Source organism: Salvia splendens, chromosome 16 (genome assembly GCF_004379255.2).
Source record: "Salvia splendens isolate huo1 chromosome 16, SspV2, whole genome shotgun sequence".
In the NCBI taxonomy this organism is placed as follows: domain Eukaryota; kingdom Viridiplantae; phylum Streptophyta; class Magnoliopsida; order Lamiales; family Lamiaceae; genus Salvia; species Salvia splendens.
The window spans coordinates 8,381,183-8,397,532 of record NC_056047.1 but is presented as its reverse complement, the minus strand read 5'-3'; the positions used below and the strand labels follow the sequence as shown (position 1 = coordinate 8,397,532).

General features: G+C 38.3%; 2 protein-coding genes and 1 pseudogene across 2 annotated transcripts; 1 reads left to right on the top strand and 2 right to left on the bottom strand.

Annotated features, from left to right (window-relative positions):
- Positions 1 to 74: 74 nt before the first annotated feature.
- On the bottom strand, positions 75 to 3,090 carry LOC121769896 (cysteine-rich receptor-like protein kinase 2). Its single transcript, XM_042166674.1, has 7 exons — positions 2,320 to 3,090; positions 1,799 to 1,912; positions 1,567 to 1,700; positions 1,258 to 1,468; positions 873 to 1,107; positions 660 to 810; positions 75 to 593 (listed from the first exon to the last, which is right to left on the bottom strand). The coding sequence occupies exons 1-7, from the start codon at positions 3,059 to 3,061 to the stop codon at positions 267 to 269; spliced, it is 1,914 nt and encodes a 637-aa protein (XP_042022608.1). The 5' UTR covers positions 3,062 to 3,090; the 3' UTR covers positions 75 to 266.
- A 2,425-nt stretch (positions 3,091 to 5,515) lies between these two features.
- LOC121770865 lies at positions 5,516 to 8,091 on the top strand (annotated as a pseudogene).
- A 1,639-nt stretch (positions 8,092 to 9,730) lies between these two features.
- On the bottom strand, positions 9,731 to 12,652 carry LOC121770528 (high affinity nitrate transporter 2.5-like). The gene is made up of 3 exons (XM_042167246.1): positions 11,836 to 12,652; positions 10,965 to 11,340; positions 9,731 to 10,220 (listed from the first exon to the last, which is right to left on the bottom strand). Exons 1-3 carry the CDS (start codon positions 12,593 to 12,595, stop codon positions 9,863 to 9,865), a joined length of 1,494 nt encoding a protein of 497 aa, XP_042023180.1. The 5' UTR covers positions 12,596 to 12,652; the 3' UTR covers positions 9,731 to 9,862.
- Between the last annotated feature and the right edge of the window lie 3,698 nt (positions 12,653 to 16,350).

Here is a 16,350-nt window from a genome sequence, read left to right as displayed (position 1 = left end):
TATTACTATAATATTGTTAGTTGAAATTGAATAAATAGAATAGAGAAAAAAAAGTATAGAAATATGAGAAAATATTTAATAGCTTTGATAAATAAAAGTATAAAGGAATCCACATCCAACTAGCAGTAATGAAGTTAATTTTAGGAGATAAGTATTTATTAGACTAATTTTATGGAAAATTACATAATCAAATATGAGCCTCCATTAAGTGAACCGATGGCGTATTTTAGCATTAAAACGTTACACATATACAATATCGATTGGTATTACCTAGGAAGAAAAACAGTGTGGGAAATGGTGGCGACCGAGGCATCATTGCTCCCTTGACTCGAGTAATGGAACTCCATAGTCTCCTTATCCATGAAAGGAGGGTTACTTGGCAATGGAGGCTCCTCTTTTGCCTCTAGCATCAGCAGTGCCTTCGACATGGACGGCCGCGACGATGGGATTTCTTGGGTGCAGACTAGTCCTATTTGAACTACTCGAACCATCTCTGTCATCACGTCGGCCTCCTCCTTTCGGCCGCCTAGGCCTAGCATTAGGTTGTGGTCGACGAGAGGCTCCACCGTTCCTTGCTTGAATTGCTTCCATGCCTGATCCATACAAAATTCAGTACCAGATTGTGTAGCTGTTGATTGCAAAATATTTTGGGAACTTACTCTGCTAAGCAAACTCTCCGTGTCATCCGGGCTTTCGCCCTCGTTGTTCCTTCTACCGCTGACAATTTCCAGCACGAGCACACCGAAGCTATAGACATCCGCCTTTTCTGTCAGCTGGCCATAGGCCAAGTATTCCGGTGCCATATATCCCCTGCAAGATCAACATCAGCTCGACTCGTGCTAAGAAAATGATCATATGCATCAACTACTCACAAGGTCCCTGCAATGGCAGTGCTAATATGACTCTGATCTTTCTCGAAGGATCTAGCTAGCCCGAAATCTGCGATTTTGGCGCGCATCCTTGAGTCAAGGAGGATGTTGCTGGCTTTGATGTCTCTATGTATGATTCTTGTTGATGTATTTTCATGGAGATAGACTAATCCCTCTGCTGTTCCCACTATTATCTTCAATCTCTTATCCCAGTCTAATTCTTTACCTTTATCTAAATCTGTGAACGGTTCAATAAACATCAATACGGAAGATAAATAAACAAAACATGATAAGAACACTTATTTTAAGTAATTTTTGGTCATATTACTCAGATAGATAAGTTATCTATGCGACCAAACTGCCTCTTACAAGTTATAGGAGTGCTAACCGAAGATGAAAGCATCGAGGCTCTTGTTGGAGCAGAATTCGTAGACGAGAAGGCGTTCAGGTCCCGAGCAACTGCACCCCAATAATCTGACTAGATTCTTGTGTTCAACACTACTGACCATGTTTACTTCATTGTAGAAGTCTGTAACTCTGTGTTTGTTATTGAAGAAGAGCCTCTTCGCTGCAATCTCTCTCCCATCCGCCAACACTCCCTACAGCAGAAAAATAACGAAGTGTTGCTTAATAGGTAAGATGTATCTCCTTCAAATAATAGGTCTGGGTTCGAGACATCACAAAAGAGGTTTGATACCTTATATACCGTGCCAAATCCGCCCTGTCCGAGCTTGTTGGTTTCATCGAAACAGACTGTAGCTCTTTCCAGAGTCGAATATTTGAAGTTCAAGCTACTATGGTTAAGGTTCTTCACTAATTTTTCAGCATCATCTAAAATCAAGAAACAAGATTGAATGTATTTAGGATTAGCCATGCCTCATCATTGAGAAATAAAAATTCTACTGTAAATTTGCCATGATATTTCAAACCTCTTCTTTTCCTTGCAATGATCCTCCTCTTCCACACATAAACTCCAATAATAACCCCACCTATGAAAAGAGCTACTCCACTCACAGCCACAATCACATTCACTATAACTCTCCCTGCACCATTGAAGTTAGTTATAACAGAAAAAAAACAAAATGATAAATTACTAGAAAAACTATGAGTTTTCCTATTTTCTCTCGATGGGTCTAATTTTGGTGAAATTATATCTAATGTGTGATCCAAAAAAAAATTCAACGATGACAACACCACCTATGAATTTTACTAGTATCATTTTTCTCAACAGGTTTAGCAAATAACTCGTCATTAATTGGTAACATGCGTGAGTCAAATCAACGACATAATATAAATAGAAAAGTGAGGAAATGTGAAAATTCATGAATTTTACTGCTAAGTTTCAAAGTTGCATGACAAACCAAAATGTTCATTTTGAGCCCAAGGCCAAGCCAATTTACATTGTAGTTACCATAAAAACCATACGAATTAATAATGTTAGGTTACATACCTCTTGAACTTCCACTATTTGATACAGAATTCATAAAATCAGTATCAGAATACTGAACGAAGCAGCCTGTGTTGAGGGCCCGGCCATCGGCCCGAGGCAGGCAGCCCAACAAAGATGCAGAAGCATTCTCCAAACAAGCCCGACAAGCAGTAGCATTAATAGTCCTCCAGCAATCCGCCATCACGTACACCGATTCATTCACGGCCCGACCCACCGCCACCTCGGCCCGACCATACCTCTCATTCCCCGACGCAACCGACACTACCTGCGACAAACCCTTCCGCACAGACTCATCGAATCCCGGCCCGGCCCGAGTTCGATTCCCGCAAACGGGCCCGTCTCCTGGGCCCGAGAACTCGTCATAGAAGCTGTAATTTTCGGCCCGAATAAAGCAGCCCTCGAGGTAGGCACGGCCTCCATTGGAGGGGTAGCACTGGGGCAGGATGTTCCGGGCCTCGACGTAGCAGAGAGTGCAGTCGGTCGGCGAGAGATCGCCGTAGCACTGCGCGAAGCCGTAGCTCTTGTGGCGGCCCGAGCCCGTTTCCGCGGCTCCGTGGCCAGAATTTTGCATTTGGAGGGTAATTTTTTCCATTGTGGAGATGAAATTTGCCACGTTGATTGTGGCGTTTTGCTCTGTTTGTTTGCCGCATATTAGCTTGATGACTTGAGCTCTTGGATCTGCAAATGAGGTGTTTGCAAACAGCAGAATCACGGTAGCTATGGTCATCAAATTGATCATCATACTGCAACAGAGAAATAGAGAGGGGTCAAAGTTACAGGGAAAGGGATGTAGTATTAAAAATGATTTATGTAGTTACTACGAAATTATATATGATTAATGGATTGACTGTATACACGTGCGTTGGTGCCTGCACCACTATAGTTTGTTTTATTAATGTGATGATCTCTCCATATGAATATGTTACAGAAGCTTTTAAAATTAATAATCCTATTTTGAAAATATAAAAATATTTGTGACGCCGTAACTCCGGTGAACTTCAATCAACGAACTGAGTCGACCACTGAATTATGAAGTGTAACTTACTAAATTTGGTGATTTTCAAATTTCGAGCCTAATTTCTTCTTGCTGATTTATTTTTCTCCTTGAGCATTTATGTTTCAGTTTTAAAACTGTTATGGGGATAGAATTCTCATGAAATTTTACTTTTGATAAGATTTTGTAAGAGACAAATAATATCGAGTACATTAATCAACGTCCCATATGTTTTTTTAAAAATAATACTCCCTCCGTCCGTGAAAGTAGAAGTCCAATTATTTTATTTTAATCCATCCGCAAATAGTAATCCTGATTCATTATTACTATAAATAGTAACTCACATTTACTTACTCATTTCCCTTACATACCGGAGTACTTATTTAAAATTATACATAAATTAAATTCATATTCCAATAACTTTTATTCCACCTACTTTTATTAATATTTTTTAAAATTAAAAAAGAAATAGGACTCCAAGGATTAATTTAGATCCGATATTCATCTAAAAGAACTAAGCACAATAGTGAATAAAAAGCCCATTGGGCCTGAACTATCGGTTCCGCCGTCCTTGAATTTTTGTATGCGTAGGTAGCGAAATTCCTTGTCGGGTAAGTTCCGACCCGCACGAAAGGCGTAACGATCTGGGCACTGTCTCGGAGAGAGGCTCGGTGAAATAGACATGTCTGTGAAGATGCGGACTACCTGCACCTGGACAGAAAGACCCTATGAAGCTTGACTGTTCCCTGGGATTGGGTTTGGGCCTTTCCTGCGCAGCTTAGGTGGAAGGCGAAGAAGGCCTCCTTCCGGGGGGGCCCGAGCCATCAGTGAGATACCACTCTGGAAGAGCTAGAATTATAATCTTGTGTCAGGACCTACGGGCCAAGGGACAGTCTCAGGTAGATAGTTTGTATGGGGCGTAGGCCTCCCAAAAGGCTCAGGTGTAGGAGATATTGTTAGATTGGAGATGCAAATTCTAATAGATTACACTTCTTTTTATCAATGAGATAGTGATCTTGCATTCTTTGATCTATGCCATCTTCGCAGTATGCGAGGTTGTGATTCCCCTTAATCCAAAATTTTGGTTGGAAGGGATAAAACTCCCCTTAATCCAAAATTGGACGTAGGGTGTAATTGAGTTGACCTAGATAGTGCTAATCTGAGATCTGAGCATATTTTCATTAAGATAAAGATCGATATTACGAACTAGCTCAAACTCAAAGTCGAATTTCAGATTGATTTTAGGTATTTTATGAATGGTTGGATTCCCAATAGCTTACCAACCGCCCAAGGTTGGTCACTCAAGCCACTAGATACACAAGCAGCCAAATACATCAGTAAAAGATATGGACATTTCAAAATGCTATAATGCCATATATCAATAAAGAAAACTCACTTTCTTTTTGCACTTTGTAACCCCACATGGGACTCACCATTTTGTGTGCCCCATTTACCCTCTCCCCACAAACTAAATAACCTGTCACAGCTTCTTCACCAATCATTCTAGTCAGTTTGTATTTTATGTTTATATTTCATAAGACTTACTTTTTGGCTAAATAAAGCAAACTTTACACACAAGAAACCATTTTGAGAGTGTGGTGATAATTTTTGGGATGACAACCTTGTTTGGTGTAAGAGTGAGCTACAAAAACCTAGGACCACTTGAACTCACCAACTTCTATAATTATTCTAGTGATATTCTTATATGGGTAAGACACTTCTATTTGTTTGGTTATTTTTAGTTTGGTGCCAACAACTGAAGTGCTTTGTCACACTATATTAAAACATAAAAGAAAGTACTCTAGAATACATTGTGAAGGAGGTTTCTGAGAAGTTAGTCTATTTGTCAATCAACTATTTGATGTTAAAATATGGCTCACTACAATACAAAATATTTCCACAAAAAATATACTACAAGAAAAACTGAATCTTTGCATAGTGTAATGCATTGTAAACTTCCACTAACCAAAATAAAGGAAGACAAGAAACTTAACTTTACAACAAGATAATCTACAACTAATTGCCCAAATTACTATATATTCTTTCACTATTACAAAACTTTTCAAGGGCAATCATATAATTTCACCCCAATGCCCATGTCTGTTTATGCAGCATGCAACTATATAAACTGTCATCAGTAACCACCTCAATTCCCCTGTTTCTAAACACTCAAAAAATAGTTCATTGCAAGAAAAAGTATCATCATTAAAGATGAAGAGGGCCAAAGCCTCCTCTCTTCTACTCTTTCTTGTGCTATGCCTTGTCATTCTAGCTGCATTTTCCACAATCGAGGCGCGAAAACACCATAGAAAGAAGATCAAAATGCACAAGAATAAAAGGAGCAGACATGGAGATGCATCTCTTACCCCTGCAGCATCTCCACTGCCAAACTCTGGCCCTCCCGTGTTCAACATCTTGTCGTTCGGAGCTAGGGCTAACGGAGTCTCTGATGACTCAAAGGTACTGAAAAAAATTGCAAGTTGCACAAAAAAATGCATGCATTTTCTTGAACTAACATACACTTTTTTTTCTTCTCATGTGTTGCAATGATCATTTAGGCGCTTCTAAAAGCTTGGAAATCGGCCTGCAAAGTGACTGGAGGCATTGTTGAGATACCGGTGGGGCTTGAGTTTCTGATCAAGCCCCTCACTCTGCAAGGACCATGTAGGCCTAATCTTGTTTTGCAGGTGAAGTGTGGATTTTTTTTCATTTTTTTGCTAAAACTTTTTTATGTTAAAACGATTTATGGTTTGTGGACTATTGCACAGATAGACGGGGACCCTTTTGGCCCCTTCGAAAATATGGTCGTCACCAAAATCCAGTTTATATCAATGGATGAATTTCAAATGGCTGCAGAATTTCACCATAAAAGGTGGTGGCACAGTTGATGGCCAAGGCTCAAACTGGTGGGCTTCTTCTCAGCCTAATCAAGTAATTCAGTTTCGTTTTCTTCTTCTTTTTGTATAATTTTTTAGCCATGGAAAGGATTCTAAACTCTGATTCTTCTTTCCTCTCAAAGAAGAAAGCTAGAAGAATTCCAGACATTAAACCAACTGTAAGAATCTTCATTCCAGACATTAACTTTTTTTTTATTGCATACATTGTTCTTGAAAACAAGTTTTGTTGATTGAAAAACAGGCTATGAGATTCTATAAAAGCTATAATATAAAAGTGAATGATATAAGTATCATAAACAGCCCCTTATGCCACCTGAAATTTGACGACTCGAAAGGAGTGAAGGTGAAAAATGTGACAATCTCTGCACCTGAAAACAGCCCAAACACTGATGGAATCCATCTCCAAAACTCCCAACATGTTGAAATCCTTCACTCTGATATAGGAACAGGTCTCTCTCTCTCCCACTCTCTCTCCTCTCAATTTTTGCTCTAATTATTGGATTTCTCTTGAAACAGGAGATGATTGTGTCTCAATACAAACAGGTTGCTCCAACATCCATGTTCATCACATCAATTGTGGCCCTGGCCATGGCATTAGGTAATTTTTAAATAAGTTCTTTTAAAACTGTAAAAGTATCCAAATATTTTGTACTCCTTCCGTAGGCGAAGAAGGTGTCTTGGTTGAATTTGACAAATGTTTTAAGAAATAGTATAGAAGTGAACTGTGACTTTTAATTACTAACAATATAAATTAATGTATAATATCTTTCATCATCAAATCAAGTCCCTATAATCCATTTTATTAGGATTTTTTTTGCATTTTCATCTTTGATCAGATATTAACCATTCTACCACGATGCAGCATAGGAGGGCTAGGCAGGCAAGGACAAGCGCGTCGCAGCGTGCGTCTCCAACATCCTAGTGGAGAGCATCGCGATGCGCGGGACCCTATACGGGGCGAGGATCAAGACGTGGCAGGGCGGGCAAGGGTCCGTCAAGAACGTGACATTCTCCGACATACAGTCCACCGACGTTAAGGTTCCGATCATGATCGATCAATACTACTGCGATAAAAACGTCTGCAAGAATCAAACCGGCGCCGTTTCGATCTCCGGGGTTCGATTCAATGGGATCAGGGGGACTTATGCGGCGCAGCCGATCCATCTCGCTTGCAGCAGCTCGGTGCCGTGCATCGACGTCGAGCTGGTCGGCGTGGAACTCGAGCCGTCGGCGAGGTACGGAGGATTTCAGGAGGCGATGTGTTGGAATTCGTATGGGAAGACGTCGGGGCGGCTGGCTCCGGCCTGTATGGACGATTGTGTGAAGGGTGGGAGTGATGTTGTGAGGAGAATTTCTAGGTCTCGTGAGGCTAGGTGTTGGTGAGCTTTTCCCTTTTCTCTTTCGCAGTATGGTAGACTATGTAAATAAATTTATTTATTTGAGATAAATGAAAGAATGTTATGCAAAAATTACATTTAAAAGAAAAAAAAATCTACCAAAATTATTGAAATATGAACAAAAATAACCAATAATAATCATCTTACGAGGCCAATCCTTTAACAGTAAAATTTGTCCTTGAACTAAACTCAATACCTCACATTTCTCCAAAATTTTTATGGATAACTACCAGATATAACCACCAACTAACTCTACCCCCATTAACTTCAAAGAAAACGGTTGGCAATTGAAACTAAAAATATAACATATAACTGTTCTACATAGGTGTCAAGAGAAAACTGAAACTAATATATAAGTCTCATAGGCCCCTCCTTCTATCACCAATTGGTTTTAGGATCGAACCCATGGATTTCTATCATGGTATCAGAGCGGGTCGCCGACTGTGGGTCATATTTAACTGACCCAGCAGTATATCTGGGCTGAAACCGAAAAAAATGACTGACCCCACAGTATAACTGGGCTGAAAATTTGGGCCAAGTGGTCACAACCGATCGAAAAAAATTGGACCGATTGTCCAATCGATCAGAAAAAGTCCAACCCCTCCAATGTTCACCTTGAAGGGTTTGAGGGAGGGTGTTGGCAATTGAAACTAAAAATATAACAACGTGTTGGCAATTGAAACTAAAAATATAACATATAACTGTCTCACATCGGTGTCAAGATAAAACTGAAACTAGTATATGTTGGAATATAGGAAATATATTGGAGGAGTATTTTAGTTTGGAGGAAATATTTGAGGGGACAATGGGTGGAATATTTGGGAAGTGATTTAGGAGATGTTGATGTGGGGAAAACTAAGACACTCTTTATTTCTCAAATTCTCTCAACTTCTCAAACTTATCTAAAATGTTACAACTCACTCCTATTTATAGGAGTCCTCTTCATATTCTAGAATCTGCATAATAATTTTATATTCTAAATATCTAGATTTTTATCTATAAAGATCTAGATATTTCTTACATAATATCTAAAATCTAGATTATTCTCCTAAAATATCTAGATATTTCTACTAAAATATCTAGATATTTTCTCAAGCTTATTTCTAGACAATTCTACAATATCTAGATATTTCCATTACAAAATCAAGTTTAATAATATTTCAACAGTATATAAGTCTCATGGGCCCCACCTCCTATCACCAATTGGTTTTAGGATGGAACCCATGAATTTCTATCAAACTACTTAATATAACTTCCAAATAACCCCCATAACTTTTTAATCATGCAATCCTATGATTGAGGTTTAAAAGGATTCTCACATTTGGGCATAAAAATATTAAATAACAATATCTACATTATTAAGAGAGGGGAAGAGAAGTGCAAGTCATGTGGTGGAGAAAGGTTGGTGGCACCGTCCAATTTCCCCTTTTTATGTGAATATGCCTACCAATTCATGTTCATGTACAGCAAAAGCTAGAAGTTTATAGCTTTCCAAATTCTTAGGTACACTTTGGTGTTATTTGGTTGCTGCCTCACTAATACATCATTTCCTTGCTACAAATTAAGTACAACAAATACGAAAAATAACAAATACACATGAAAATTGATTATCCAGTTTGTCTCCATGAGACTAAGTCATGTAACACACTGCCAACCTAGGATCTCTCAACTTGAAAACTTTTGATAAACATATTATAGACATACTATGATCTCTATGAGGAGCTATATAAAACTCTAATAAGCAATATCATTATCTAATTAGAATTCCTTTGAACTTATAGTTCTATTCTGATCATAATTTCTCAAATCCTATAAACTCCAATTCTAATCTTATAAAGCTCCATATATAGAGCTCCACCACACTATTTATTTATTACTATAATTGGATTAGGCCGTTGTCCTTAGGGATTAGACTAACTGGAACAGAAAGTGCATAAGTGTGGGCTTTAATCCAGAACTAAGCCCAAACAATATTAATTTTTGGCCCTTTTGCTACAATTCAATAATGTTACTAGTATAAATTATTCAATTCCATATATATGTTGTAACACAAAATATTTGTGTCAGGTGATTCAGTGGGCTAAAATATGCGGATAATACTCTTATCCAAAATTCGGATACAATTCTATTAGAATATGTATAAATTCATTAAAATATGGGGCTCATTTAAGAGTGCAGAGCCTGATCCAAATACGAGGACCATATAATATAACAAATGTATTGAGCTAACCTTAAACACCTCCAAAGTCTATAATTCAAGCATATGTATTTGGAGATGGGTCGGATCTAATAAATTGGTGACCTCTTTCACGTCGGCTGTTTTGAGAGAATTTGAGGGTGGCCTTGTGGAAGCCTTTGTCTTGCTCGGCGGCCGTCCACTCGGACACATAGTAGTCCTCCTCGGTGGCGCCGTCAGAGGGAGGCCAGAGCATCCCGCCCCATTGAGGGAAGTGAATCAACATTATCACAAGTGTGCAAGCTATGATCATCACACCCATTAGCGTTATCCCTGTTTCTGTAGAGTAATGAGATCCTCTAAAGAATATCACTTGTGTCAGGACCGCGCCCACGTTGCCGCCGCCTCCAGTCATCCCAGAGATTATGCCCAGCGACCTAAGATCACGTAAGTGTTATTTTAGCTGCATAAATCACAACATATATATATACTTATTTGGGTATGTTAAAATTACAAATATATAGGCACATTGACACCTAATATCATATAACTTTCAAAAAGTTGGGTTTTCCCACGAACTTTGAAATTGACTAATAATATCACGAACTTTACCCCGAGTTTGTTATTTTCCACCAATGAAAAAATTCCGGCAAATAATATCATGATACGGAGTTTTTTTGGTAATTTCTCGACAACAACTTCGAGAGTTTCAAGTTTTTCAATCACTGAGAATAGTTTTTTTTAAGCATACCTTCCAAATTTGTTGTCTTCAATCTATTAGTATCACCGGAATTTTTTCATTAGTGGGAAATAACAAAATCAAGGTAAAATTCGTAATATTATTTGTCAATTTCAAAGTTTGTGGAAAAAACCCAACTTTTTAAAAGTTTCGTGATATTAAATGCCAATATCCCTTAAATATACTAGTAAGTAAAATCCTTAGCAAAAAGAACAAAGAAAGAGACAAAAGGGCGACAAGCTAGCGTCTTCAATTTGTGTTTCACTACTTATTAGTATGAGAATAACATAAAAAGTCTAATTTACTTTTTTTTAAATAAAGATTTAAGCTTAAAATCTTATAAACATTAATATGGGAGATAATTAACCTTAATAATGACTTATCAAAATTAAAATTAGATAATAAAAGGAGTTATCGCGAGAAGACATAAAAACATGGTTACCTTCTTGACACAAACGGAACGACCCCAAAAGTCAAGCCACAGGCGGCTTGGACGAAGACGGAAAATACAAGCAACACCGCCACTGACCCCGCCAACGACCCCACCTTTCCCAACAACACGCACAATACCCCACCCACCGTCTGCACCGCCCACAACGTCCACAGCCTTCCCCTCATCCCGAATCTCCTTGCCACAAAATCCGACAACATTCCCCCACCTGGTCGGGAGAAGAGGTTCGCCAACCCAAAGCTGGCCGCGATTGTTCCCGCCGTGTGCAGGTTCACGTCGAATCTGTCGTAGAAATATTGTGCAATTATGTTATCGATCGTCAGCTCCACACCAAAGCAATAACCGTAGGTTAATGCTAGAATCCAACCTAAGAATCAAACACAACTTAGTTGAGACGCCCACCAAATAATTCTATTGTAAATTTTCTTTAAAAATCATTCAATTATTGGGATCTTTTTGTGAACTATTGTACTCCCTCCTTTCATTAATACATGTCCCATATTTTACTAGTTCCGATTTTAAAACATTTTTTTATGTATTCAAGAAAGTGATAGAAAAATTTATGAAATATGAGTCATATTTTTATAAATTAATTTTTTATTATAATATAAGTGGAGTAAGTCAGGAAATCCATTAATAAAAATGAAATGAATATTTATATTGATAAAAAAAGAAAAATAAAACATTTACTCGCTATTATTGAGATAGTAAGAAAATTATCTTCTTGAATTTTTTTATTTTTATTTTTTGTTTTACTGCAGAGATAGATGGAGGGAATTCGAGTTATAGTGACTATGTAAATAAATGAGAATTGTTAGTATTTTGAGAAAAAGGAAAAAGAAAAAAAATACAAGAATCCAACCTCTGTAATTTGTTAAAGCGCCGGAGAGAATTTTGTCAAAGCTGTCTTTATGTTTTTCACCGGATTTCTGCAGCTGAGAGTAGTCTCCGTCGGGGAGGTCTTGCCCGAAGAAAAAAATCCCGTAGGCGGAGACCATTTGGAGGAGGCCGGGGATAAAGAACGCGGCGCGCCACGCCGTAAATTTTCCGGCGCCGGCGAGGACGATGAGGTCGAATACGAGAGGCATAATAAGCTGAGTGGCACCGCCTCCGAGGTTGCCCCATCCGCCGGCGACGCCGTTTGCGGTGCCGACGACGTTGGGGGAGAAGAGGGAGCTCATCCAGAACTGCGTGGAGACGAAGGTGGCGAGGGAGAAGCCGGTGAGGAAGCGGAGGACGAGGAAGGAGGCCGGGGAGGCGGCGAGGGAGGTGCAGAACACGGCGGGCGCGGTGGCGAGGACGAGGGCGGCGGAGGCGAGGCGGGGCCCGAAGAGGTCGCAGCACGTGCCCATCGCGAGGCGGGCGAAGACAGCGCCGGAGACGGCGGCGATGCCGGCGTTGCCGATGTCGGTGGCGGTGAGGTCGAGGTCGTCGCGGATCATGGGGAGGAGCGGCGGCGCGGCGAAGGTGGATACGAAGCAGGTGAAGAAGGAGAGCCACGAGAGGTGGAAGGCGCGCATGTGCGGCGGCGCGGCTGAGAGGAGGCGGAATTCGGTGGCCTTGTGTTCGGAATCTACGGGGAGGGGGAATCTTTTCGGATATTCTTCCACTGGAATCTCCATTTTTTGGGACTCTATTGAATTGTTATGTTATGTTAACTCTACTAAATTCGTATGTTATAGTAGTATACTTTTGACGAAAATTGATATCTTAGTTTGGCCTTATATCGAATATTCATATGCACCGTCGATTTCATATGGAATCCTAAATTGTAGAATTTTATAAATGTTAATAATTGATTTTGACTAACTACAGTAATGGCTATATCACAAAATGAAAATGAATTTTGGTATAAATTTTTGGGCATGAAAGTTGAGTGCGAGGATATATTTTTCAGAGCTACGTAATATTTGTTGAGAATTTGTGAAGAATGAAATTATTTTGAACTTTAGTGTCATTAAATTTTTAAATGCTTAATACTCTATCCGTCTACCATTTAAAGATCCCTTTTGACTCGGTATGTATTTTCAAAATTTGTTAACTTTGTGAAGAAAAGTAATACTTAGAAGAAAGTGAGACTCATTTAAAGTAATAGTTTTATGTTGGACTGCGAGGGTAAAAGAATTAGTGGAATATTAGATCTAAATGCTAAAAGTGAAATAAAGTAAATGATCTATAAATTATGAACAATCCAAAATGATAAAATAGTTCTTTAAATGATGGAGAGATATAGTATTTATTTATTGATTGGTAAAAAAATCGATAACTGAGGGTATTTATTTTAAAAAAATAAACATAATTTTATAATTTAAGTATTTAATTTGGCATATGAAAGATAAGTTGTATTTACAAAGAGTTGGATCAAAGTTGAAAATACGGCGTGCATTTTCAAACCTAACATTAATCATGGATCTAAGAAATACGAAGGGGTTTTAAAAGCTCAAATTCAATAAACATATCAGCGAGTCAATTTAATTATTTGCATAAATACTGAATTCTGCGCATGAGATTGAATGGAGATAATTTGATTAAATGGTGGCAAAGTTCAATTTCCGCGCAGTGACAAATTCACGTGTGATTTGTCTTCTCCATTGACTTTGGAATCTAGGACAGAATACAAGGAATCCACGTGAATTGTACAATTATTGACTTTAATAGATTCATTTTTAATACCTTTGAATATTCTTCAACATATCTAATGACGTTTGAGCCCTCACCCACTTTTCTCTATTTGATATAGGAATACTCCTTCACACTTTATAAGTGGTACTGTTTAACATTTCAGTCTAAATAGAGTAGTACTACTAGTGTGGGAGAGTGAACTTTGTAACTGGTCTCGACTACTTGCTATCCCCACTACTGATCCATGAACTTAGAATATACTCCCTCCATCCACCATTTAAAGATCCATTTTGCAATTTTGGTTTGTCCACGATTTATAGAATCATTTGCTTTATTCCATTTTTAATATGTGGACCCCACACGTCCCACCAACTTTTTTACAGTCACTAACCAATATAAAACTAATAGTACTTTAAATGAGTCTCATATTCCACTCACTTTCTCCTTTTACTTTTCTTCACAAAATCAAACAATTTCTTAAAACCCGTGCCGAGTCAGAATGACTCTTTAAATGGTGGACGGAGAGAGTAATAAATGGTCCAAATCATTTAAGGATATTTTAGACCCTGCAGACCTGCACAAATTATTGGGCCAAATCAACATGGGCTTAAAATAAGATAATTAGTTGCGTAATTTAATTTAATTTAATTTTTTAGGCTGGACTGCAATAGTAAAAGATGGAGTAATTTTCTATGCACTTTCATTCCGGAAATGTATGCGTCTGTTTTCAGTCCGAATTATTTTTTTATGGAGATTATTTTTTCTATACCTTTTAATCTGGGGAAAGAGGAGTGAGTTGATCTCTAAACCTTTCTATAATATTTTGTAGCAAGACCTAAACGTTTAGAATAGTAATAATTTTTTAAAAGGCAAATAAAACACAGTATGAATTAAGAGTTGGTTTATGGATCATTCAACTTATCCCTATCTATATAAGCGATTCTTCCTCATATTGAAACATGTCAAAAAAATTGATAGGAAAACCACAAACATTTCCAAAAAAATAGATAAATAACTCGCCCTTAAAAACCAAATTCCAAAACTAAGATAGTTGTCTTTCTTTTCCTCAAAGTGAAGTAACAATTAGCTCAAAATCCATAGTGATACTTACTAGAGAGAAGACCAAAACAAACCATACTCATATTATTCCTAAAATAAAACATAAATAAAAGTTTTATTTTCATCAACAAAATGACACCAAGAAAGTTGGTGTGCTACAATAAAATCCTCATCGCAGCCGCGGCTCTCCTCCTCGTCCTCGGCTCCCAAGCCGAGGCTCGCAAATTCGTCGGCGTGAACCCGTTCTGCCGGACGGCGAGCTACCGGCGCGTCTGCACGCAGATGGTGAGCGGCGCGGTCAACCAGCGCGACGCGTCGGTCAACGCCATCAAAGCCACGATTGCGCTGGCGGATCGGCTGAAGTCGATAGTGCCGACGATCGAGCCGGGTATGGCGCATTTGGCGCCGGTGAGCCGCGACTCGATCATGAAGGTGTGCGTCAGCAACTTCGACAACATCGTCGACAACCTCGGCGTTGGCCTCCGCGCGGTCGAGGAGGGAGACGTCAGCACGGCCACGTCATACCTCAGCGCGTCCACGGCGAGTGACTGCGTCGATGCGATGCTCGAGTTCGGGATCGGAGCCGACTTCCCGCTCAGCAAGTACTCGGCCCATTTGACTCACCGTGTTGATAATTGCTTGGCTGTTATATTGCAGGAATAATGTATTCATTTGACCGTAACATGATTAATAAATAAAACTTTATTACTCTTATTTAAATTTGTTGTTTTTAAATTTTTATTTAATTGAGAGGGAAAATCATCGCGACCGAAATAGTACATCCTGTGAGAATAGGCTAAGCTCGATTTTGTTGAACTTCAAAGTTCAAATTAATCTAATTATGATGGGCTTTGGATATCAAAATATATGGTTGATCGATGTTATATTGGACACATTTTAGCTGAATCTCCAAAATCCTAAATAATATAATGTGTACATTAAAAACCTATTCATCCTAATTTATTTGGCATCTATGTTTAATATTGATGTTTTTTATATAGAAAACTATTACACTTTTAGGCCATACTATAATCTTCATATTCTTTTTTTACTTAAAAAAAGCTAACTACTGCTAAAAAAGATTTTTAAAAAAAATAATACGTACTTACTAAAATACTCCAATACTTAATCTGTCGTCAGCGTTTATCAGTTACACACTGCTTTCCGCTTTCTTATGCAGCCAAGCTTAAAAGACTAAAAGTCAAATAATTAGGGTTATTTCCGAAAATTAATGCGCACTTGACATACGCATATTTGTTTAGGAGCGATGCTAAATGGCTGACCGGCCATAAATAGTTAATTTAGTCCATTTACATGTATAAAAAAATTAGAATTACCGATATAAACTTATATGTGTGTGAATGGACTTGTGAGTTGATACTTATCTTTGAATTCCATTACGTAAAATACATTAATATCACGAATTACTGTATATGTTGAGCAACAATCAATAAATGACAGTAGTAATAAGTTGAGCAAAAACTACGAAAGAGCTACACTAACATGTTGAGCAACATATAATGAAGATGATATAAAAGTAAAATCAAGTAGTATTAAACCAAAAATTTGAAAAAAAATCAAATTTTTTTGTTATTTAATTAATTTATGGATATCCATAATGTGGCCGCATAGCTTTATTCTTTTTTTAGTTGGATAAACCTCTAACAAGCATGGAAAAATTACAATATCTACCGAC

What these genes read in the sequence shown, in the direction of transcription:
- LOC121769896 (XM_042166674.1), bottom strand. Translation starts at nt 3,061, where the DNA reads ATGATGATCAATTTGATGACCATAGCTACCGTGATTCTGCTGTTTGCA. An exon ending in CATTGCAAGGAAAAGAAGAG is followed by an intron (nt 1,701 to 1,798) that starts GTTTGAAATATC and finishes TCTTGATTTTAG; the next exon opens with ATGATGCTGAAAAATTAGTG. An exon ending in CGGAGAGTTTGCTTAGCAGA is followed by an intron (nt 594 to 659) that starts GTAAGTTCCCAA and finishes TGTATGGATCAG; the next exon opens with GCATGGAAGCAATTCAAGCA.
- LOC121770528 (XM_042167246.1), bottom strand. Translation starts at nt 12,595, where the DNA reads ATGGAGATTCCAGTGGAAGAATATCCGAAAAGATTCCCCCTCCCCGTA. An exon ending in CGCTTTAACAAATTACAGAG is followed by an intron (nt 11,341 to 11,835) that starts GTTGGATTCTTG and finishes TTTGATTCTTAG; the next exon opens with GTTGGATTCTAGCATTAACC. An exon ending in GTTCCGTTTGTGTCAAGAAG is followed by an intron (nt 10,221 to 10,964) that starts GTAACCATGTTT and finishes ACGTGATCTTAG; the next exon opens with GTCGCTGGGCATAATCTCTG.